General features: G+C 45.3%; 2 protein-coding genes and 1 long non-coding RNA gene across 14 annotated transcripts in view; 1 reads left to right on the top strand and 2 right to left on the bottom strand.

The window, feature by feature from the left end:
- The first annotated feature begins 63 nt into the window (after window positions 1-63).
- gtpbp10 (GTP-binding protein 10 (putative)) lies at window positions 64-15,765 on the top strand. Of its 3 annotated transcripts, none has more exons than XM_078797856.1 (10): window positions 64-612; window positions 1,579-1,772; window positions 1,849-1,940; window positions 2,178-2,322; window positions 2,418-2,491; window positions 3,322-3,374; window positions 3,776-3,883; window positions 3,976-4,255; window positions 4,323-4,523; window positions 15,018-15,765. In XM_078797856.1, the coding sequence occupies exons 1-9, from the start codon at window positions 580-582 to the stop codon at window positions 4,520-4,522; spliced, it is 1,179 nt and encodes a 392-aa protein (XP_078653982.1). In that variant the 5' UTR covers window positions 64-579; the 3' UTR covers window position 4,523; window positions 15,018-15,765. The 3 variants fall into 3 exon arrangements, with proteins under 3 accessions (XP_078653982.1, XP_078653983.1, XP_078653984.1); XM_078797857.1 differs by lacking the exon at window positions 15,018-15,765 and having other exon boundaries at window positions 71-612; window positions 3,976-4,053; window positions 4,132-4,255; window positions 4,323-4,795; XM_078797858.1 differs by lacking the exons at window positions 64-612; window positions 15,018-15,765 and adding an exon at window positions 1,010-1,134 and having other exon boundaries at window positions 4,323-4,799.
- Window positions 3,394-8,485, bottom strand: LOC144901938 (uncharacterized). Its single transcript, XR_013630120.1, has 3 exons — window positions 8,050-8,485; window positions 7,837-7,960; window positions 3,394-4,450 (listed from the first exon to the last, which is right to left on the bottom strand). It is a non-coding gene; the product is annotated as an uncharacterized LOC144901938 (long non-coding RNA).
- Window positions 8,499-24,563, bottom strand: part of adam22 (ADAM metallopeptidase domain 22) — a 45,592-nt gene continuing 29,527 nt past the window's right edge. Inside the window, exons 8-33 of one of the 10 annotated variants that reach the window (XM_058084111.2) lie at window positions 23,587-23,656; window positions 23,439-23,515; window positions 23,066-23,140; window positions 22,632-22,703; window positions 21,722-21,888; window positions 21,281-21,365; window positions 21,073-21,163; window positions 20,945-20,996; window positions 18,238-18,337; window positions 17,609-17,680; window positions 17,451-17,543; window positions 17,233-17,313; window positions 17,108-17,158; window positions 16,965-17,028; window positions 15,204-15,309; window positions 15,012-15,131; window positions 14,769-14,937; window positions 13,955-14,066; window positions 13,351-13,441; window positions 12,364-12,417; window positions 11,949-12,149; window positions 11,412-11,512; window positions 11,257-11,323; window positions 10,416-10,505; window positions 9,148-9,271; window positions 8,499-8,715 (exon numbers count right to left, since the gene is read on the bottom strand). In XM_058084111.2, the coding sequence (XP_057940094.2) occupies window positions 8,695-8,715; window positions 9,148-9,271; window positions 10,416-10,505; window positions 11,257-11,323; window positions 11,412-11,512; window positions 11,949-12,149; window positions 12,364-12,417; window positions 13,351-13,441; window positions 13,955-14,066; window positions 14,769-14,937; window positions 15,012-15,131; window positions 15,204-15,309; window positions 16,965-17,028; window positions 17,108-17,158; window positions 17,233-17,313; window positions 17,451-17,543; window positions 17,609-17,680; window positions 18,238-18,337; window positions 20,945-20,996; window positions 21,073-21,163; window positions 21,281-21,365; window positions 21,722-21,888; window positions 22,632-22,703; window positions 23,066-23,140; window positions 23,439-23,515; window positions 23,587-23,656 (2,406 nt within the window). In that variant the 3' untranslated portion in view covers window positions 8,499-8,694. Of the gene's footprint in view, window positions 8,716-9,000; window positions 9,272-10,415; window positions 10,506-11,256; window positions 11,324-11,411; window positions 11,513-11,948; window positions 12,150-12,363; window positions 12,418-13,350; window positions 13,442-13,954; window positions 14,067-14,768; window positions 14,938-15,011; window positions 15,310-16,964; window positions 17,029-17,107; window positions 17,159-17,232; window positions 17,314-17,450; window positions 17,544-17,608; window positions 17,681-18,237; window positions 18,338-20,944; window positions 20,997-21,072; window positions 21,164-21,280; window positions 21,366-21,721; window positions 21,889-22,631; window positions 22,704-23,065; window positions 23,141-23,438; window positions 23,516-23,586; window positions 23,657-24,563 lie in introns of those variants that run through there. The other 9 variants (XM_058084102.2, XM_058084105.2, XM_078797851.1 and 6 more) reach the window with 9 other exon arrangements.

The raw sequence follows: 24,563 nt of genomic DNA, 5'->3' as shown, positions 1-24,563 counted from the left end.
CATGCGCATCTCGTTCTGCGCTGGCAAGTGTAGGCGCGTTCACGCAAGGTTAACACGCGCACTCTACACTCCACGTGGAAGCGAGCCTTGTGAAAGCCGGCGCGCCCCCGTAAACACGTGACAAGCCAAAACAACACAGTGCAAATGATAATCTGTGCTTCGATTTCGGTGTGTTGTATCCGATTATGGATGAAGCGGCCCTTGTATCAAAAGTGCATGTCTCCGGATTAATAATGGCAAACCGGGATTAAATCACATGTAGTTGAGACGAAATCTCCGCATACTCTCGTTTTCGCAATTTAGTGAAACCGTGTATATTGTGTAACTGTCTAGGTTCTGTTTACAATCCGGATACCTGTATTTTTAAAACGTAATTCATGCATTTACGACGGTCATATTGTGACTTGAATGCACCACCTCAGCCATTGGCTCCTGTCCCGCGGATTGATACACGTCAATGTTCACGTGATGCGGAAGCAGTTCCGTCGCATCATGCAAACAGACCTGCACGGGTCGGTCTTCCAACCCAAGCTAACACGCAGCTACATTGGCTTCTTAAACGGCTAAACTCTTCTAAACATGGTTCAGCTGTGCAGCATTTGCCTCCGGAAAGTAAGTATTGTTGTGAGGACTTCATACCCGACACTTTTTGTTAAGAATTTGTCAAATTGACAGGCAGTAGCTCGCTAGCTAGCGAGCTAGCTAATGTCAAAACAGCCAATGCTAACTGGCTACATATGACTGAATGGGCTGTGTGTTCACGTGCGGTTTACTCGTGTATTTTCAATAGTTAAGATAGAAAATATAAACACCTAAACGTGAAATACTTTCAAAGTTAAACATGGTTCAGCTGTGCGGTATTCCCCTCCGGAAAGTAAATATTGTGAGGACTTCATAACCCACATTTTTTGATAAGCATTTGTCAAAGCGACAGGTAAGTAGCTCGCTAGCTAGCGAGCTAGCTAATGTCAAAACAGTCAATGCTAACAGGCTACATATGATTGAATTGGCTGTGTGTTCACGTGCCGTTTACTCGTGTATATTCAATGCTTAATATAGAAATTATAAACACCTAAACGTTAAATACTTTCAAAGTTAAACGTGGTTCAGCTGTGCAGTATTTGCCTCCGGAAAGTAATTATTGTTGTGAGTACTTCATACCCGGCACCTTTTGCTAAAAATTTGTCAAATTGGCAGGCAGTAGCTCGTCGCTAGCTAGCTAGCTAGCGACTAGTTTACTCGTGTATTTTCAATGCTTAGGATAGAAAATAGAAACACCTAAACGGTAAATACTTTCAAAGTGTGGCACGGTGAGCCTCCAATCAGAGAATATCATATGCTACCCTCTTAAAAACTTGTTTTCTGGAGCTTTTTTTGGCTCACTCCACACTCCATTTACGCATTGGAGTATTTGGGACATAAGTACATTTTGCCTTTGCCTTTTGGAAAATGCCGATTTTTTTTCATTTTTGTGAAGCTGTTGTACCTTTCAGAAGAAGCCTGTCCCTGTACTACGGTGGTATAACATAACAAATACAATACAAGTATGTAATCTGGCTGGTTTTGTGTCTTTTGCAGTATGGAAACTTTGTGGACAACGTCCGACTGTTTGTCCGTGCTGGCGCCGGCGGCATGGGCTTGCCTCGCCTTGGGGGGCACGGAGGAAACGGTGGAGACGTTTGGGTGGTCGCCACCGAGAAGATGACGTTGAAAAAGATCAGGGACAAGTACCCTCAAAAACGCTTTGTAGCCGACGTAGGAGCCAACAGCAGGTTCGCTAGCCATAATAGAATCGATGGCAAATTATGAGTGGATTGTTTATTATTTGAATTGTTTCTATGTCAACAGTGTGCGGTCCCTGAAAGGAGAGAAGGGGAAGGACAAAGAGATTCTGGTTCCTGTGGGTGTCACAGTCACAACCGATGATGACAAGATAATTGGTAGGTGGAAAACTGCCACAGTCGGTAGAACAGCAACACAGAGGTCAGCTTTGGCTTCCTCGTGTGCCGTTTTGCACCTTATTCATACGGATGTGGGCTTTTTAGAACAGAAAGTAGGAACATTTTATGTGGAACACGCTGCATTCTGGGATCATTTCCCCAGTAGGAAATGATAGAAATGCAGACGTTGGTCAGCTAAGTTGGGAGGTTCTGATGCACTTTGTCTTCTTCTCAAAGGAGACCTGAATGCGGAGGGTGATCGCGTGATGGTGGCCAAAGGAGGACACGGAGGGTCCTTGACCTCCGCCTTCCTGCCCAGCAAAGGCCAGTCAAGGCAGATCAAGCTGGACCTCAAACTCATCGCTGACATGGGCATGGTGGGGTAAGTGTGTGTGTGTGTGTGTGTGTGTGTGTGTGTGTGTGTGTGTGGTGTCATTAAGGCCCCCAACTCAAGGAACCGTACTTTGTCCCCTTCAGGTTTCCGAATGCGGGCAAATCCTCCCTGCTGACGGTCTTGTCTAACGCCACGCCTCAGATAGCCAGCTACGCTTGTAAGTACCTCGGCTACGTTTTGGTATTACGTTATATTTACATTACTTATTACGTACATGATATTTATTAGTGATTTATTTACACTTATATTACATCATTTTTACAATATGTTAGTTATGAGTACTAGTTTTTAAATTGGATTTGTAATCAGTCTTTTCAGTTTTTATAATGTGTTCTATTAGGTATGCAAAATATTAGGTATTAACATTTTTTATTAGTTATTTCCAGGGCTGTCAATCGATTAAAAAGTTTAATTGCATGTTAACTCGCAATTAATCACAGATGATTAAATGATACACGGATTGTTTTTCTCATAATTATGACTTTATTCTCATAATATTTTGACTTTATTCTCCTAACATTTTGACTTTATTCTCCTAGTATTTGGACTTTATTGTCCTAATATAACATTTAGTGCTAATTTTTCAAAAATCATATCTTTAGTAATTGTTTCTCATAAGATTATGACTAAAATTATTATTACTAAAATTATGAGTTTTTAAAATCCTAATATTTTGGTTTTATTCTTGTAAAATTACCCACATTTTTCAATTTTTGCTGCTCCCCTTATTTTTTTGCAATGATACTTTTAGAATGTATAAAAAAAGGTGGGGCCACAAATGGCCCATGTGCCGTACTTTGGACACCCCCTGGTTTATGTGGACATGTAGTATTGTTAATGTAATCATTACCACTACGTAGTGTGAAAACATGCACACAGTGACTTCCTGTTCACTGCTGTAATAACCTATAATAAAATGGCCCCCAGTTATTATTTATGACTTCATTTTTGTACGCCAGGGTTCTAATGCGTGTTGTTGTTTTGCAGTCACAACGTTGAAGCCCCAGATTGGAAAATTATTCTACCAGGACCACAAGCAGGTACGTAAAGGTGGGCTGCGTCTTGCAGTACACTTGAAAGTATTTTGAGTGCATCAGTATGTTGGTACTAAGAAGTACATGAAAACGTTTCACTCAGTAGTCCCAACCTTGAAGTATTCCATTTGAAACACAGTCGCAGTATTGGATATCAGTGAATTTAGTGTTTAATTACAGCACCTTATAGTGTCTTTTATTGTGGATGATACGTAAGATAAGACAAGATTAATTATTAATTAGTCCCACAAGCGTAAATTACAGATTTACAGAAGCAAAAGCAGAGTACAAAAAACACACAAGTATAGAGATGGCAACATCAAGGTAATACAAAACTGTATGTATGTATGTAAGTACGTATGTATGTAATTGCATTGTGTACTGATGGTTGCTTTTCCCTGACGTAGATCTCCGTAGCGGATCTGCCGGGTTTGATTGAGGGCGCTCACATGAACAAAGGAATGGGCCACAAGTTCCTCAAGCACGTGGAGAGAACCAAGCACCTCCTCTTTGTGGTTTGTGGCAGCGGCATTATCTTCTACATCCGTGCCCCTATGTCTAGTGTTATACATTGTGGTTGTCTACAGTTTTGGTTTTTGTTTCTTAGGTAGATGTTTGCGGCTTCCAGCTAGCGAGTCAAACGCCATTCAGGTCGGCCTTTGAAGCCGTGCAGCTCCTCACCAAGGTGACGCTCACCAAGAAGTCAGTGTTGCGTTTCCTGGATGGACTCAATGTTGTAAGGCGTCCGCTTCCTTCCCCGCAGGAGCTGGAGCTCTACAAGGAGGAGCTTGCGGGCAAACCGGCCCTGCTGGTGGTCAACAAGATGGACCTCCCTGATGCTGAGGAGAAACTGGCCGAGCTCAAAGAGCAGCTGCTAAACCCAAAAGGTGAACACGTTGGAAGTTCTGTGGCTATAATCCTCAGTTTCATTGGTTGTTTTTTTGTATGCTGTAGACTTTTGCCATACGTTGCTGCCCGCCGACATGATACCAAAGAATCACATGACGTTCAGGCATGTGGTTCCCGTCTCTGCCGCCACCGGGTTCAGCGTGGACCGCTTGAAAAGTCTGATTCGGGAGTCCCTGGAGGAGGACGACAACATGGCGACCGAGGCCTTCCGTCAGGAAAGACTGCAGCTGCTGAGGCACCGCTGAGGTTAGCATTGCACCAAACAACATTAAAATAGTCCAAGAGGCGGAGATACACAAACAAACCCGCACACGCAACTAAATGTACAACTGTTTTTTTGCACCACAAAGTTGAGGCAAGTGTGTTGATGAAAGATTTATTGATATTAAATATTACAATACTGAATTAGGAGGGAAAAATGGGAGGTTTTTGCATCATTGTCCTGTACAGCACACAGGCTAAACTTATTCACAAAAAACACTTTTCATCATCATGTGTGGGCGGGGCTCAAAGACTAATGTGTTGCTGTCTTATAGTCCTACAGGAATACATTCAATGGACCAGCGCCCGAGAGTGTGGGTGTGTTGGGGGGGGGGGGGGCGTGTGTGTGTGTGTGTTGGGGGGGGGGGGCGTGTGTGTGTGTGTTGGGGGGGGGCGTGTGTGTGTGTGTGTTGGGGGGGGGGGGCGTGTGTGTGTTGGGGGGGCGTGTGTGTGTGTGTGTTGGGGGGGCGTGTGTGTGTGTGTTGGGGGGGGGGCGTGTGTGTGTGTGTTGGGGGGGGGGCGTGTGTGTGTGTGTTGGGGGGGGCGTGTGTGTGTGTGTGTGTGTGTGTGTGTTGGGGGGGGCGTGTGTGTGTGTGTGTGTGTGTTGGGGGGGGCGTGTGTGTGTGTTGGGGGGGGCGTGTGTGTGTGTGTGTGTGTTGGGGGGGGCGTGTGTGTGTGTGTGTGTGTTGGGGGGGGCGTGTGTGTGTGTGTGTTGGGGGGGGGCGTGTGTGTGTGTGTTGGGGGGGGCGTGTGTGTGTGTGTTGGGGGGGGCGTGTGTGTGTGTGTGTTGGGGGGGGCGTGTGTGTGTGTGTGTGTGTTGGGGGGGGGCGTGTGTGTGTGTGTGTGTGTGTTGGGGGGGGGGCGTGTGTGTGTGTGTGTGTTGGGGGGGGGCGCGTGTGTGTGTGTGTGTGTTGGGGGGGGGCGCGTGTGTGTGTGTGTTGGGGGGGGCGCGTGTGTGTGTGTGTTGGGGGGGGGCGCGTGTGTGTGTGTTGGGGGGGGGCGCGTGTGTGTGTGTGTGTGTTGGGGGGGGCGCGTGTGTGTGTGTGTGTGTGTGTTGGGGGGGCGCGTGTGTGTGTGTGTGTGTGTTGGGGGGGCGCGTGTGTGTGTGTGTGTGTGTTGGGGGGGGCGCGTGTGTGTGTGTGTGTTGGGGGGGGCGCGTGTGTGTGTGTGTTGGGGGGGCGTGTGTGTGTGTGTGTTGGGGGGGGGCGTGTGTGTGTGTGTGTGTTGGGGGGGGCGTGTGTGTGTGTGTGTGTTGGGGGGGGCGTGTGTGTGTGTGTGTGTTGGGGGGGGCGTGTGTGTGTGTGTGTGTTGGGGGGGGCGTGTGTGTGTGTGTGTGTTGGGGGGGGCGTGTGTGTGTGTGTGTGTTGGGGGGGGCGTGTGTGTGTGTGTGTGTGTTGGGGGGGGCGTGTGTGTGTGTGTGTGTGTTGGGGGGGGCGTGTGTGTGTGTGTGTGTGTGTGTTGGGGGGGGCGTGTGTGTGTGTGTGTGTGTGTTGGGGGGGGCGTGTGTGTGTGTGTGTGTTGGGGGGGCGTGTGTGTGTGTGTGTGTTGGGGGGGCGTGTGTGTGTGTGTTGGGGGGGCGTGTGTGTGTGTGTGTGTTGGGGGGGGCGTGTGTGTGTGTGTTGGGGGGGGCGTGTGTGTGTGTGTGTGTTGGGGGGGGCGTGTGTGTGTGTGTGTGTTGGGGGGGGCGTGTGTGTGTGTGTGTGTTGGGGGGGCGTGTGTGTGTGTGTTGGGGGGGGCGTGTGTGTGTGTGTTGGGGGGGCGTGTGTGTGTGTGTGTGTTGGGGGGGGCGTGTGTGTGTGTGTGTGTGTTGGGGGGGGCGTGTGTGTGTGTGTGTGTTGGGGGGCGTGTGTGTGTGTGTGTGTTGGGGGGCGTGTGTGTGTGTGTGTGTTGGGGGGGCGTGTGTGTGTGTGTGTTGGGGGGGCGTGTGTGTGTGTGTGTTGGGGGGGCGTGTGTGTGTGTTGGGGGGGGCGTGTGTGTGTGTGTGTGTTGGGGGGGTGTGTGTGTGTGTGTGTGTTGGGGGGGCGTGTGTATGTGTGTGTGTGTTGGGGGGTCGTGTGTTGGGGGGGCGTGTGTGTGTGTGTGTGTGTTGGGGGGGCGTGTGTGTGTGTGTGTGTTGGGGGGCATGTGTGTGGGCGTGTGCGTGTGTTGGGGGGCATGTGTGTGGGCGTGTGCGTGTGTTGGGGGGGCGTGTGTGTGTGCGTGTGTTGGGGGGGCGTGTGTGTGCGTGTGTTGGGGGGGCGTGTGTGTGCGTGTGTTGGGGGGGCGTGTGTGTGTGCGTGTGTTGGGGGGGGCGTGTGTGTGCGTGTGTTGGGGGGGCGTGTGTGTGCGTGTGTTGGGGGGGGCAAATGATTTAATTTCACAGCTCAAGTTCGGGCCAACAAGAAGAAATATAAAAAAACACAAATACAATAAAGCACTTCATTAGCGTGTGAGTCGCTGCTGTACATAATGCCGAGAGAGAAAAGTGAACAATATAAAGGTATTTAATAATAAAAAATATACTACTAGTAGCAATAGTAATCAGTAGTAATGATGGTGACCTTCATATGCTAAAGCCTAACAGACATGATTTACAAAAGGTGCTAAACAAAATGACAAATGCACAATTCAAACTGTACAAAAGAATTAGATTTTGGGACGTCAATGTCAAAATGTTTTGGACGGGCTACAAGCCATGAAGCTAAGAATTCGTATAAATTAAAGGGGTCCTATCCTCATTACGAAAGCTTTTCCAATTATTTTGGATGCCAGTGGGCCACTATGGGAAGTTTACTTGAATAAAATACTAAAATACTATAATATTAATATAATAATACCCCGCCACCACGCACACCTGCAGAGAGACACGCCCCATTACATGCTAATTGATATTGGATAGCAATAGCGCTCGTTTTGTTTCCGATCTGATAGTGATACTTTAACCTTACATGTCTGGTGAATTTAAAATGTAGTTTAAAACATTTCATTGAAATAAATGAATTTTTAAAAAAGTTAATTTAAATTATTATTATTATTAAATTATTAATAAAGCAATTTTTTTTAAACCCTGAAGTGTATTGAGGTAGCAGGGTGATAAAATATAAACAACGCGAAGTACAGCAGAACAAACGGAGGTCAAAATCATACTTTTAACAATAAAAGAAGAATATAAGTAATCTTATTGTATTTTAAACTTTTTAAGACTGCACGGATACTGGCTAGTCGGGTATAGACGTACAATTGTTACATCCGAAAAAAACACTTTCCGGCTGCCCTACTCAAGAAAAAACGCTTTGACAATGTTACTGTATTGTCCTACCGATGACGCAGCGTCGGGAGCAACCGGCGGTTGAGTATCTTGCCCAAGGATACTTCGGCAGGATCGAACCTGCCACCTTCAGGTTGAGAGCCGCCTACCACCCGAGCCATGCCACCTTGCAGGTCTGCTTGCAGGGAATTCAAACAAAAAAATGAATCAACATAGTAATCGATGAACAGGATGATGATGAAATAATGTTTGAACCAAAGCCACCTGATGATGTCACTTCCTCATCACGTTGCCAGCGTAAGGAAGGATAGAACCCCTTTCATCATGAGAGCCTGCATGTCAGCTTTACGTTCCAGGTTCTTCTTAGTAGCCGTATCAGGTTGTCTACCTTCTAGATCTCCTCATAAAGGGGGTGTCAGGAGTCCACGCGAGAAACGGACGCAACAATTTAAGGTCACAGTAATAAAAAAAAAAAAGTGATTTTCTTTCCGTATGTACACGACATGGAGAGGAGGAGTGATGCGTGATCGTGAGCTACGATGGCCACAAAGCGGAGAAACGGCGAAGTATATCTGCTCCTCTCATGCGTTCCGTCCCAAAGAGAGTCTTTGTTGATTCATGCATTTTTAGTCTTTCTACACTCGCCAACGAGCAACGGACATGGAGGACGTCCACAGTGGGGGGGGGGGGGGGGGGGGGGGGGGAGATGGCTCAGGGTTAGGTTGGGTTGGGTTGGGGGGGCGGAGTCAATGCTCCAACCGGTGCTGGGTCCCTCCAGCACCGCCAGTGACGCTCACCTCTGTTGGGTTTGAGTTTGTCTTGTTGATCAGAGTCCATTTTGTTTTGTGTGTGTGTGTGTATGTATGTGTGTGTGTGTGTGTGTGTGTGTCGTTCAGTTTTCCTCCTCTCTTATATCGACGTCTCCCACAGCTGCAAAGATAAGAAACATCAAAGTGAACTTTAAGGATGTACAGTCGTGGCCAAGCGCTTTGAGATCTTTCAAGGCACACACAGCATACACACAGTATATCGTATTCCAGTATACGGAATCCACACAAACATTTTCAGTTCAAAATGATTTTACTACTCTACTCATTAGTTCCTCAGTAACTACTCTAAGTCATTAGTTTGTGGTTAGTTCTTAATTAGCTGCTCAGTAACTACTGCATTGATGTGTACCTTAATGTAAAGTGAGACCATACCCATAAAAATATCAAATCCAATTATGCAAATCAATACTTGTGTCACTCTCAAAACTGATGGCCATGACCATAGGAGACGTATTTGAAATGGTTAAAAGTAGCATAGTATAATAAAAGGTGAGCAGAAGGAAAGGATAGAAAGCAAGATGGCGTCAGTCACCCTTGCACTCTGCCTGCTGGCTTTCCTCTGGTCATCGGGAAGGGGCGGCATTGGGTAAGGGTATCTCCTGCTGGATGCAATAGATCCCGTGGAGGAAGTGGGGGACTTGGCAGGAGACAGTGTCCTATGAGGAGGAAAAAAAAGTCAATGGTTGTTGCCAGGTTGCCCTGTTTGTCGTTTGTCAGTGTTGCGTGTCGGTGCACTCGTGGCTGCCTCACGTTGTGTACTTTTGGTGAATGACGTGAGGAAACCAGGAGAACAGAGTAAAGTGGCTAGGAGACACACTGAAGCCGACCCATAGCAGCTTGTTTCCAATACAGTACTACAATACTACAGTACTCGATATACTGTATGTGGACCAGTCAGCCCAGTGGAGGAGAGAAAAGTGCAACCTACTGCTTCGACAGATACATAATATACAGTAGTATTCTAGACTGGACACTAGGTGTCAGTAATGTTACACAGCCACCACAGGAAGGAACCTCCCTTTGCTAAGGTGTGAGTATACTAATATATTAGCTCTTATTTATGCCAAATATGTCGAATTGTATCTTATTATGTCTACTACATTTAGTAACACAAATGTAAAGTTGACTATAGGGGTGTTATTGTATGTCTAGAGGGCTCTAATATGTAAAAAAAAAAACATGTAGAAGGTCGTTGACAAGTTTTCTATGCTGTAAATGCAAAAATATGCCAAATAAAGAATAAGGTCTGGAGCGAGGGATTATTGTATAGTTAAAAAAAAAAGGTTTGACACTGGAACTGATTATTTCTACTTCCTACTAGTCTCTAAAGCATGATTATCTTGGGTAATGTACCCCGGACAAAAAAAAGGCAGTTAACAGGAGCAGCCTGGTCCCCGCCATCTCTCTGACTGTTTTTGGAAACAATGTGCTGTGGGACACAGCGTTCGGAGTGGCGACCTGGCGGGGGCGGGGAGGTCTCGGTCATGACGTCCTCGCACTGCTCCTCTGACGTCATGACTGAGACGCATGTGGTCACCGGCTGACACACTTGACATCACGACAGTCAACATGCAGACCGAACAATAGGCTGGGGGAGGGAGGGAGGGGGGGGGGCATAACAACACATGAGGTATAAATACACTACGGTGCATTCAAATCAAATGCAGTGGGGAAAGGATAAATAGGCAAATGAAAGGATGACATCTTGTCTTGTTGCTGCTCAGGTTTGAACACGCTGTGTACTTTCACTTTGGCCAAGCAAAAAGTGAGGGGGGGGGGGCTGTAAACAAGAAGATATACCTAAGGTACGGTCCTTGTGTGTTTTTATTCACATCTTCTACCCATTTAGTTACATCATAAAAGTCTGTTTTGTCGTGAGGGGTTAAATACCTGTGGGGTGGGGGTGGGGTGGGGGGGTAGACACAAAAAAGGAGAGGAGAGGAAGTGTAAGAATGAAGGAAAATGGAAAAGGATGGTAAAAAGTCTCAGAGTGAGTGACAGAGGAGAGGCATCCTGAACAAGACAGCACAATGCAAGTGGACTGGGACGGTGGACAACCCCCCCCCCGGCGTGGTTTGTGATGGAAAATGGAGGATAAAAAAAAACTAATCACACACACGTCACCCCCCCCCTCCCCCCCCATTGTGCATTCCAAGCGTCTCATGCTTGCAACGCAAACATGTGCCAAACACAGCCAGTGCACAATGTGGTGCATTCACAGGCATACGGTAAATCACAACTGCTTGAGAGAAGGTTTCACGTGTACGAACGTGTCATCAAAGCAGAGAGCGGAAGGTTGGCGGTTCCATCCTCGCTCCCTCCCTCCACCCACCCAGTCACTGTCGTCATGGCAACATTGGTGTATGAATGGTAATGATACTACCCCAAGGCAGCTGTGCCCACGGATGTACATTACCACCACCAGCGTGTGTGAGGAATTAATGAATAATGAAGTCACGTCATTGTGAGACACTCTGGTCTAGTCAATTATTATTATTTACTAATTTTGCCCATATGTATAATAATGTTATTTTAATAATTAATATCCTTCATTTTGTTGACCAATCAGTCGGGGCACATAGAGTAACTTGTGTTTTCTGTCCTCCATTTCTTTCATCACGGCTCGCCATGAGGTACTTACTCTGTGGAGTTGGAGCGAGCACGGAACTTCTTTCCTTTCAGTTTCTTGCGATTGCCACTCAGGTTTCCTGGCGAGACAACAGTTAGACCGTTAGGGGCGTACACACCAGAGGCACGACCACCCGCACTCGTATCTCCGCGTTGGCCGAGCGTTACCTTGCCACGAGTTGCTCCGCGGCCGACCGTTCTCGCAGATGTCGGAGATGTGTTTGGCATCTGGGATTCTCTCGCTCCACGAGTGGGAGAGGCCGTTAGATCTATGACAACGACAACGTGCACATAAGCGATACAATGACAAAGATGCTAAAATAAACAGTAAAACCTCAAAAGTTGGTTGCCCTGAATTAGACCACATTGTGGTGGAAAACGGGCCTCTAAAGGCACACAAAAAAAATCTCACAGGTGGCGGGACTTCAGCCCTGTGAGAATCGAAAGCATTGCCTCCAAGATGGACGTGTGATGGTAACCATAGAACTGGAAATGTTCAAATATTTCTTAGTCTGTACAGTTCAATCGGATTTTGACCCTGGAACAAATTAATTCCAATTCCATGATTTCCTTTGGGAGGGAGTGAGTTGGACCTTAGGGGCTCCACTGTACTGTACTGTACAAAAGGAAGGCATCACATGACAGGAAGTAGTGTGTGCACACACACACAGATAAAACGAATGACGGAATGGCGAGATGGCACACCTGAATCCAAACAGTGAGATGTTCTGAGTAATGGATGGGATGGATGGAGTGAAGGACAGGGCGCAAATCTGAAGGTGCGACAGACAGGCTGACCTCTTCTTGGAGCTGCAGCCCGAGTTTGTGCTCACGCCAGGCGGCATGTCGCTGTAAAAGGAATCGGCATCGCTGGGCTTTGTTACATAGTCACCTGGGGGCATTTGCCTGCACATACAAGAGACGGCGTTCATCTTGGTACACGTACACGTGACCCGTCGTACATCCGTTTAGCTCTTTTAATCATTTATTTCAGCCATCTTCCATGCAACTTGGCTGGGCTTTTCTATTGATATTGTATAATAATAACAGTTGAATTATGATATCCTCACATAAACTCTTTAGTACGGCACAGCATTGAGAAAATAGAGAGTGAGCAAACCGGCAGAATCTTCGGTGAACCTCGGACTCCACGTAGCATCTCTGCTTGTAGCTCCTGAGAGGTGAAGAGGAGGGCCGTCAGTCAACAGTGTGACGCGACCGGTGCCAAAAGACTTGCATGTTTATGAATATCATAATATCTGCTTGCAAGACGTATGATATAGCGTGTATAATGTTAGCAACCATTCTGTTACATCAGGGGTGGGCAAACTTGGACTTGTTGGCCACGCTGGGTTAAAACATTTGGCAATAAACACCAGCGAAGGTTAGCGGAACCTCGCAGCGTGGATGGAAGCTAGCAGGGTTAGCATGGTTTAGCATGCTAGAGTGCGTGACTCGGGATGGGATGAGTATATCGTCACCGCTCTTAATTTTGTCGCCAGCTCAAAAATAAAAGCGTTGTCTAACTGTGTAAACAAGAGACGCGTGGCGTTGGAATTGCATGCGAGCTTCCTTAATCACAAGCACGGACATTACGGCTTGATGATTTGCTAGCGATGTGTGCTGAAAAGTTAGCCAGTTTGTTGCCAAATATTATTACATTTTTTCGTTTGATAACATCATATCTTGACGCATTCCAAAGATTTTGAGATTTTTGCCAAGGTCCGTATCGCCCAACCCTACTCCAAATGCCTGCAAGGCATGCTGGGTAGTCCACAATATGAACTGTTAACAATAAAAGATTGGATATCAACAGTATGTTAACTACTTCTCTGACGACCTCAATCAAGTAAAAATGTTGGGAGAACACAAGCTACCCAGCATGCCTTGCGGCAGGAATATATGGGTGTTTTTTTTTTAGCGTGGGTATTATATGTAGATTTGTATTTGTATGAGCACATGATGCAATAGGTAGGTTACTTTCTATGTTGTTTGCCCACCCTGTTAGATAAATATGTTTTCTCAAAGTGAGCATTATTACTAAAGGTAGAATTTCCCATCCAGCTTTTGTAGCAGCTATCCGTATATAGGCCACTGGCACACTCACTTGTAGCACCAGGCCGTCACAGCCAGTATGAGGGCGAGGAAGAGGATGGACCCAACGATGGCCCCAATGATGATGTTGGTACTGGTGATGCCTGATACACAGGAAGAAGGGGAGGAAGGAAGGAAGCCGGATTTGTGTTAGTTGATTCTCCTATTTCACTTAATCGGGACACATGGGGTTGCGGGGTACAAAACCACAAACCACTGCAAAGGAACACACCGTCACACCACACTTAGCAAGGGGGGGGGGGGGGTGTAAGAGGTGAAAAGGGGGAAGTCTGGTTTGTACCAACAGCTTCACATTACATTCAATAGGCAGCCTGAACTGGCTGTGGGACGGTAAGAGGGGGGAAAGAACCAGGAAATGAAATAGTAACTCAAATCTGACCTCAAGGAACTGCGTCAAAGACCTGTCAACAAAGAATGGGCGTGGGAAAAAAAAACAAAGAAAAAGTGATGCTGACCGGTGATGAGCAAACAACAAAACAGCAAAGCAAAGCATAAAATATTCATAACAAAATGAACGAGTATAAAAGTGGATGACAGGAAGAGAGAGAGAAAAAAAAGAAATGGCAATGAGTGGTGAGAATCGGTGATAGCGCTACCTGAAACCGAGGCTGTGGGTCCCACCACGAGGTAGCTGAGCGGTGAGGTGGAGTTACAGTCCTCTCCTGCCCAGCCCAGGTAGCACACACACCTCAGCTCATTACTGCAAACCTGCGGAGGAAAATAACACCACAAATATAGTCTGGTTGTTTCAGCAGAAAATATCATTACCTCTGAAATATAGCTTTGCAAAGATGAGAAAAATTACACTAAATTTGGATTGGAAAGTTAGGGAATTTTGGACATTAAATTTCAAGTTAGACACCGTCCACTGGATATAAACGGAATTTGGGGGAATTTACTGACATTTTGGGGTGTGCACACACCGTCATGATGATTTGGTAAGCAAATATGCTTCCAAAAACATGCTAGGTTAATTGGCCACTCCAAATTGTCCATAGGTATGAATGTGAGTGTGAATGGTTGTTTGTCGATATGTGCCCTGTGATTGGCTGGCCACCAGTCCAGGGTGTACCCCGCCTCTCGCCCGAAGACAGCTGGGATAGGCTCCAGCACCCCCCACGACCCTCGTGAGGAAAATGAATGAATGAATGTCTTGGCCTCCTACTGGTCGGATGTGACCTAAACCCCTCCCCCCAGGGCGTGTCCCAACCCAAAGCTTGTGACCATAGGTGAGGGTAGGAATGGAGATCAAACGCTAAATTGACAGCTTTGGGCTTTTGGCTCAGCACCTGATGCAGGTACCTGGGGCAGGACATCATCCCCCCTGATCCAGAGATGGCAATCCTCCCTCCATAGACTTGGATTTAGAAGTCCTGAATCTCATGTGAGTGCACGTGTGGATGTTTGTACCCCGTGTCCAGAGCAGACGGTTTTGTCGGTGGTCCCGGGGCAGGTGCTGAAGTTGAACTGCTGGAGGGGGAGACATTTGTGGTTGAAGCAGATGCGGTCTGTCCCGCAGGCCGTGCCGTCCTCCACGTAGCCCAGGTCGGTGTCCCCGTCGATCACCACGTGGGCACCGCTGACATAAAACACATTCGTCACTCACAAAGATACATTTTGAAGTAAGTACTCACTTTAAATGTTTTTGTGTACCTGCAGTCCAGAGAGGCACTGTGTCTCGCCACCGAGAAGGACGTCAGGCCTCCTTGCAGCTCCCCCAGGCGTGGGGCGGGCGAGATGTTGGAGCACAGCAGGTAACCGCAGTGAACGTCCCTGCGAGACGGAGATGGAACTGAGAGCACAGCAGAGACGTTTGGGGCGAGAGTCAAGAGAAGACAGACTGACTGTTTGTTACACTGGATCCACGTGTCTTGGTCCCGCCCACAGTTGCCCTTCTCCGTGCCCTCAATGTTGAGCTTCTCGTAGCAGAACTTGTCAGCCGCCATGGCCTCTGGAGTAGACAAACACGGTGAATGGATAGACGTGTGTCAATGGAGCAGTGATGTTTACAGCGTATGTCAAAGGCTAAAGACGTGCATGTAGACAAATGTATACTGTACAATGTGTGCGTATATGAACGGACATAGGGATATGTACTTGTACACATCAGGCGTGTATGCGAACGGACATACAGGCGTTTGCATTACACCGTATGCACATGCAAAAGGACAGATATTCACATTATGGGCGCATACAAATTGACAAATCGATGCTTATAATTTTAAGAATTATTAAGAATGTATGTGAATTGGCAAGCAAGTTGAAATTACATATGTGCGAATGGACAGACAAATGCATACACGTGGAGGTGACAGAAGGCACATACATTACATGTGTATGTCAAGGGTCAGATATTTACATTTTGTGTGCAATAAATGGACAAATAGATGCTTCCATTGTGTGTGTATGTGAACGGACATATGCATGTATACATTATATACGCATGCTTATGCAAACGGACCTACAGATGTTTAATACTACCATTGCAATTGAACGGAAAAAATTCAGTCAGACAAATGTGCATATTATTTATATGTGCATATATTTATATGTGCAAATGTGTGCACAAGTGAAGGGACATACAGAAATTTGTATGGTGTGTGCATATAGATGGTTAAATAGATCCATCATGTGTGCATATAGATGGTTAAATAGATCCATCATGTGTGCATATAGATGGTTAAATAGATCCATCATGTGTGCATATAGATGGTTAAATAGATCCATCATGTGTGCATATAGATGGTTAAATAGATCCATCATGTGTGCATATAGATGGTTAAATAGATCCATCATGTGTGCATATAGATGGTTAAATAGATCCATCATGTGTGCATATAGATGGTTAAATAGATCCATCATGTGTGCATATAGATGGTTAAATAGATCCATCATGTGTGCATATAGATGGTTAAATAGATCCATCATGTGTGCATATAGATGTTTAAATAGATCCATCATGTGTGCATATAGATGGTTAAATAGATCCATCATGTGTGCATATAGATGGTTAAATAGATCCATCATGTGTGCATATGGATGGTTAAATAGATCCATCATGTGTGCATATAGATGGTTAAATAGATCCATCATGTGTGCATATGGTTAAATAGATCCATCATGTGTGCATATGGTTAAATAGATCCATCATGTGTGCATATAGATGGTTAAATAGATCCATCATGTGTGCATATAGATGGTTAAATAGATCCATCATGTGTGCATATAGATGGTTAAATAGATCCATCATGTGTGCATATAGATGTTTAAATAGATCCATCATGTGTGCATATAGATGGTTAAATAGATCCATCATGTGTGCATATAGATGGTTAAATAGATCCATCATGTGTGCATATAGATGGTTAAATAGATCCATCATGTGTGCATATAGATGGTTAAATAGATCCATCATGTGTGCATATAGATGGTTAAATAGATCCATCATGTGTGCATATAGATGGTTAAATAGATCCATCATGTGTGCATATAGATGGTTAAATGTCAATGGGTGAGCAATGTTGACATGATGTGTGTATGCAAATGGCCGTACAAATGTGAATGGACATAGAGATATTCCACGATGCGTGTACGCGTCGGACTTACTCTCTCCCCAAATGTACTTGCACTGCTTGTCTTTGGTTTTGCATCTCCCGTTAAAGCAGCGGCCCTGCAGACACCGAGAACAGTCGGAGTCAGGAACAAGCAAATATTATAATAATATAAGTTTTCATATTGTGCTGTCTCACCTGGTCCTTTTCACACGTGTAGCCATCCATCTTATGCACGTTTGGTGGACACTGACAAAGCAAGACGAGCGTGAGAGCTTTGTTCAAACGGTTTGGATGCTCCGCTGAGCGGCAATGATGCTCACCTGGCTGGAGTTTCCTGTGCAGTTTTCGGGGATGTCGCAGTCGTTCACTGCATCCCGGCACACGACGCCCATGAATTCCATCTGAGGGAACGCGGGAAGAACAGGAAGAGGACTTACTTAAGGCATAAGGGCTCCCTTGGTAAACACCGTGTGTAAGCATCTCCACCAATATGGCGCCAAGGTGTGAGAAAGACGGGCATAGCGCGTATCTTTGTTACCTGGCAGTTATTGCAGCACAGCCCATCGCTACATTTGGAGCCTTGAGTTAGGGTGCACTTTTTACAGCAGTTCTCCCCCTCTTTGGCGCACTCCTGTGACGACATCACAATGATTTACATTTCATCAGAAGTCTACCTGGGCAAAAATAGCAACTTACCAGCGGGCTGCCGCAGTCACACTCCTCCCCTGGCTCCACAAAACCATTCCCACATTCAGGAGGGTCCAGCAGCTGGAAGAAAAACAGCAGATAGCGCCATCAAGGCTTAAATATCTCTAAGAGGAGATATCTGTCTTGAGGAAACAGAGCAGCCAGAAGTTTATCAGATTGTGAACTATAGCATGGCTACTGTGAATGATAATACATGTAACACGGAGGTGAACATTACGTGCTTTATGCACATTGCAAACCTTCCAGTCCGACCTGCATCACATGGCGTGTGAGTGGATTTACTGTCGGAGATTGAAAGCTGCCAGTGTGGTTAATGTCAAAGCAGAAATTGCAGTAATTACACGTTTGATCAAAGTTACTTAAGATTTGTAGGATCAGAATGTGATGGCTGCATGTGACTATTAAAACATGTCGTCAAGTCTAAGTTGGGCCTAGTTCCTGGTACGGCACGCTAAGCATCATGGGAATAATTTGTGGAAAGAAGCTCAACGGTTAAATATGAATATGATTAAATACAAATTTTAAAAGTATTTTCAAATATGATAGCACTTTAATAATCACTACAAACAAAATAGGGATAATGATATGGTATATGGCGTTTGCCACTGAAGACATACCTTCATGGGTTTGTTGAACAAACAGGCTCCTCCCCCGCTGTTTAGGAAGTTGTAGTATTCCTCCACGTTGCAGTCAGAGAACTTCTTGGGCAGGTAGAAGCTGTTCAGTACAACCACAGCATACTAGGGGTCATGCGGTTACCACGGCAACAGGCAGACAACACTTGAAACACTCTGCAGGATGGGAAAACATCCAGTTCATCATTACCTGCCAGATGCACCGTAACAACTAGGCACGAATGTGCAGGAATACTCACGGTTGAGGGGATCCGCACCACAACCTGGACTTAGAGTACACCTACAATTGTGAGGTTTTGGGTAATGAATGGTAACGGACGTGGTGGAGGATCCAAATTTGAACAGTTGCGGCATCCACCTCCAAGTCATGAGCCCTTAGCGAGCTCTTAGTGAGTGATTGGACCTGTCGCTCTTATATTGAATAAAAGCAAATGCTTAGTTGTTGATGGATGGATGCAGGCGGACTTCTATTATTCTATTCCCTTTCTACTGTCATGGGAGCTCTGCCAGATTGAGGCTGATTGAGCGCTACAGCTACTTCCATGGTGTGCTAAAAGACTGCTGCATGAGATATTTTTTTTTAAAAGGTTTTAAATACAAAAAGGCATACAAGTCTAAAAATGTGGTTAATATCGAACAATAAGCATGTAACATCTGACCCCATTCACCCAACATCTTGCACATTGAATTTAAGTAGAACTAAATCAACTGTGCTTCTTCCTACTCCTGTTCGGACTTTGTTGAACTGTGCAGACGTAAACTTTGTAAGGCATGTTGGAAGGAAAGTGACAAAGGAATAATAATAATAATAATAATAATAATAATAATAAATAATCTTCCCTTTGCCCCCAGCTACCTCCACCGTCTTGTACCAGCTATGATTCCATACATTAGATAAGCCTGTGAAAATATAACGTTCAAACATGCAAGAAGCTGGCGTCAATGGACATGGCTGTGGCTGAACATTGAATACAAATGTCTGAAATACCATAATGGCGTTGATTTGCGATAGAGATAGAGAGCGAGAGAGCAACCAGAAGACAGGCGACAGAGCGCGGAGGTGCTGGTCCTCTGTCACGTGACCTCCTGCCATATTAAGACAGAAGGCGGGGGAGTACTACTGGAGCCCAATCGGGCGGGGGAGTAGCGTACCACACGGTTAAAGGGATAGGCGTTCATTTACCATGAGACTGACATTGCAGACAGTATCAATCGATTACACATGGACGAGACAGTGATGGGAAGTGATGAGGCGTCCAATGGGACAAGTGAAGCTATCTTCTAAAATAAATAAATGAGCCAAAAAAATAAACAAAAACCCTGTTAATTACACCTACTCAGTCTGTTGACATCCAACACAAAAGAACCGCCTTTCCAAAGCTAATAATACTCACTTGTTTGTTTACTACTGAGGCTGCAGTTTGAAGCAATGTAGGCGTAAAACGTCAGGAAACTAAATATTACCTTTGTAAAGGCAGTATTGTTGCACTGGATCTCAGTAGATTGGAGATAAGGTGCGCCTAATGAAGTGTCAGCTGAGCGTAAACTTGAACAAACAACACAGACGGAGCGCTGATGTTCAACATGATGATGACAAATACAGCCCGAGCGGAGGAAAACCTTGAAGGGCCATCAAACTGCATTTAGTTCACATCATTTGAACGACACACAGACATTTGCAGCGGGCTGTCGAACTGCGGCGAGAAAGGTTGTGATGGCTTACAACCGTTCTCCCAAACGGAGCGCAAGCAACGTTCCAGCCAGGCTTCTGCTCACCTGCTGTCCCATTTGGGATAGACGGGGGAATGCAAGAAGTATTTAAGAGGGGGGGAAGGGGGGGTAATTGCACAAATGCACAACACATATCACAGTGATGCAGAGGGAAAGTGGATGTGTGCTAGCATCATGAACAGAACACAAAACAGTGCGTCATCAAGCGTCCAAAGGGGTACCAAAGTACCAATCACTAGCACGGTTTAGAAAAGGGGCCTGGGGTGACACCTACTGGTGACTTCTTCAACTGCAGCGGTGTATTGTGCAATCAAGTGTAAAGAGCCCACAACTGAGGTTTTAATGTTATCAGGGGCGGGCTTACCATGAAGCAAACACAGGCTATTGGCCGGGGACGCGTGATTTCCAGGGGCACCCAAACGTCTCATAAAAACTGACTGTTTTTCCTTCAATTTAAAATTTCAATTTTAAGTCACATATTTAAAACGACACAAGTTTTGATGAAAACTACAGAAGGCGTCGACCTTTTTCACAGTCACAACAAACGCAGACACGATGACAGTGCCGAGGAGAACGCAGTCGATGACGCTGAGAGTGACGCTTTTTATCACAAAAACGTGAGTGCCGAAGCGGTAAAGTACGGTATGTTAAATGTCGATTCATGTTCTTATCGATGACAGTAAAAGCCTTTTCTATGCCGCTCATCCTCACCAGGGTCGCGGGTATGCTGGAGCCTATCCCAGCTGACTTTGGGCGAGAGGCGGGGACTGGTCGCCAGCCAATGGCAGGGCACATATAGACAAACAACCGTTCACAATTTGGCTTCGCCAATGAACCTAGCATGTTTTTGGAATGTGGGAGGTAACCGGAGTACCCGGAAAAACCCCCCAGGGCCCCAATGCCTAGGTTTACCTTGGGCCCCCAAATGCTTATTATACATTGCTGTAGTGTAACTTACCCAACATCATCCATGATGCAGCCCGACCAGCGATCGTCACATTTGCACTCTCCTGGAAGACAAAAAGTACAGCTTTTACGGGTATTTATTGTAAATGTTTGCAAAACACGCGGGTTACACAAACGTACCATTAAGGATCCTCTTCTTGTCGGAGAAGATGCCGATGTTCTGCCCCAGGGACTGAGCCAGAGTTATGGCCATCTCATCCGTTTTTCCATACTGGAGGAGAAAGACAAAAGGACATAATCCAAATAAGTCTAGAAGATAAACATAAGACAAAAGAGAGGGCTCTGGGTGGGCTATTATCATCGACAAATTAACATCCCAAAGTTTTACCTCATTGACTCCTCCCCCTTTAGAGAGGGAGCACACTCCCCCCATGTAGGAAGCGCCCCCCCAGCTGCTGTGAAAGCGATTCCCTCTGGGGAGAAGAAACCAAACGGTAAAGAGTCAGCAACGTATAGCTGCTGGAAATGGATGCTGCAGCGGAACCCTTCAAGTCGACACCCCCGCAGGCTGGCCGACTCACGTCGACATAAGCGGTTAACAACATAAACTAGCCTTGCGTATTTTCTTTGCTGTCGACAAAAGCAAGACATTGTGTGCGTCGACGGGTGGCCACTTTTTAGCTGTGTACTACGAAGAACACGGCGGTCCAGGACTGTCCTCCACATAAAATGTGTGTAATTCCCAAAAGGTATATTTTGTCGACACACCTACATTAAAGCTGGCAGCCTCCACTGTAATCCCGTCATGACCGTTTTAATTTCAACTCACGAGAAGAGGTGCACGGAGTCGCATCGCTCCGTGATGAAGTCCTTTCGGTACTTCATGAACTCCCTCAGGGTCACCATGGGGTCGTCGTCGATGTTGAATTTGTTGTCTGCGGACCATGTCTCCATGGCAACCAGCACAATGCGCGTATTCAGCTGCTCCTTGAAAATCTGGAAAAAATTCAAAATTAAATGATGAAAGGGTCCTCAACAATCTATTTTATACCAGTTTTATGAGTCCCTGGAGCCTGTTTATCAGCACCAAACCACGCTTCCATGGAGTCATGACCCGTGATACTTCATTAGGTACCGGTTACTCTAGTAATGAGTAATCTAACTCTTTTACGTCGGACTAGTGCAGAGTTACAGTTTATATGTGATCCAGGTAAAACTTACTAAAAGTTTAAATTCCAGTACTGAGGCTAGATTTTGAACACGCTTCCAATACAGGACTCGGGGGGCCTCTGAGAGGGATTTAGGTTGTTCCTGATGCAACCTACGACATAAAGTGCTGCAAATGGCCTCGTTGTGCAAAAAGGAAATTCTACTCGCACATGGAAATCAATGGCGACTTTCCGCAGACAGTCTGCAATCATGTGATCTTTTTCAAGGCCGTGACAAAAAAGCACGACCTTTCTCCGGAGCTTCTCCAGCTGATCACCTTACAGTCGTGACCCTGCAAGGTCCGGTCGCATTTCAATAGCGAAGCACAGAAAGGCACGATCAGGCATAACCGTGATGACAGCGAGTTTGATATGCTGCTACGCTCCCGGTCCTCGAACTGAACACTCACGAGTGGCTGCTTAATGGCTGTTTAGGGTGGAGAGCCAGCTTGGTTAAAATGACAAATCAGCGCCGATACCAGGAAGTGCTTGTGGCGAGTTTTCCGAGAGGAGGATCAATACAATTCTTACCATGTCAGCCATATTGACCACTGACTTAGCATAGTTATTGGTGTGGCCGACGCAGAGGCGATGCTTCTTGTACTGGAATGAAACACAGAAGGGAATAAACACATACGTAAGTGGAAAATATCATATAACATTGAAACATAATATTTACACACTGATCATTACATTAGCTCCAGTTGCCTATGTTGTGACTTAACTAAACATATAAGGCAGCAAAGTAGCCACAAATTGTTCTATAATGTTATCATACCATAAAGTACATGTTGTCTCACACACCCACAAAACACCTTTGTTATACTTTTACTACTCTGCTCTCATAATTGTTCCAGTACTATAAATAAAACCATTACACTTCATATATTACACTGTTTTTAATGCAAAGTCATATGGGGATCCGAAATGAAAACAATAAATATCAATAAATAAGTGTAACGTACCATTAAATGGTCATTGATCACCATCAGCTCGATGTATTTAGTCTCATCTTCAACGCTTCGTGACATATGTGGAGCCTGGAAGGCAAACAAAATCAGACTTTTATCAATATTATCAACTCTTAACAAGATGATACCAAAAACAGAACCCAAACATCCAAATACACAAAGTTTAGTTTCCCAAAAACATGTGAGAGCAACTCGGATATGTGAGAAAAGACGACGCAGGAGGTTAATATTTCATGGAAAGGAAGAGCTGGGAGGATGTGGAGAGCTGTGTGAGTGGGAGAAAACTTGCCTTTTAGCTTTGCGAACAAATACCAAAACACATACAAGTGGGACACAGACACATAACACAATGCTTATATATACACACCTGTCTCTTTTTTCTCCTGTGAACACCTCTTGATCCAGGAAAGGGAGGACTGGGAAAAGGTGGCTCTGGAAGATCACCTAAAAGAAGCGAGTCCCATCAGCACTCAACCAAAATACTGTCTTGATCCCATTTCCATACTCGGGCTCACCAGCGAGATCATGAAGAAGTCCATCTGGTCCTCCTCCAGATTTGTATATCATGTGAACGCCGTCATCCTCCTGAAGGACAAAAAAAAAGCAATTATGGCTGCAATTGCAGGAAAACTTTCAACCATACGGAGGAACCGGCTAGAAAAGGCAAGTGAATGTTAACATTTATTGGCTACTCACTGTTTTTATAGGACTTGAATCAATTTTAACAACTTTAAATGGAGTCAACCATGTGCCTGATAAAAGGAGAATGTTGTAGATCAATTAATCCCAAGTCTGTGTTGCTTAGAGTCCCCGAATAAATTGTTTTTATTGACTACCAGTGCTTGCACACACACACACACACACACACACACACTCTCTCGACAAATTCCACCAAAATACGGACGTGAAGCATACTATACAATTGCAAAAATTTCAAACAAATTACCACTATTTGCTCATATCACCTCGTACTTCAGTACGAGGTACATTATTTAAAAAACAAAACAAACAAAAAAAATACCAACTGTATTATGGAAAGCAGGAAGTGAACAAATGTAACAGTTAGTGATTGTAAAAGTACCAGATGGAGGGGTAGGATTTAATAAGCTTTGCTTCTTCCTACTCCTTTTGGACATGTGGAACTGGGAACTGATTATGGGATGCACTCAATTGTAATCTGATGCATGTTCAAATGAAATAAAACCATTACCATTACTATTTTGTACAATGAAGATGGTAGAAATATTCTATTGTAGTTTTATAAACAAATCCTAGCTTTGTGTTATGGGTGACAAAGCTAACTTGTATTTTATTTTTAGTATATGCACTTTGGGCACCACTGGTGCAGATGTTTTTGATAAAGTTATAATCTAAATATTGAAAACGTCCTGCAAGCAAACATCATTCATTGCCAGGTTCGCTGTAATTTGCATAATTGTGCATAATTTGCTATGGAAGGTCTAATATAGTAGCAAGGTATGGAATACAAGCG

Source organism: Doryrhamphus excisus, linkage group LG17 (assembly GCF_037039965.1).
Source record: "Doryrhamphus excisus strain RoL-2023G ecotype Guam linkage group LG17, RoL_Dexc_Guam_v1.1, whole genome shotgun sequence".
NCBI lineage: Eukaryota > Metazoa > Chordata > Actinopteri > Syngnathiformes > Syngnathidae > Doryrhamphus > Doryrhamphus excisus.
This window is presented reverse-complemented; position numbering and strand designations above follow the sequence as displayed.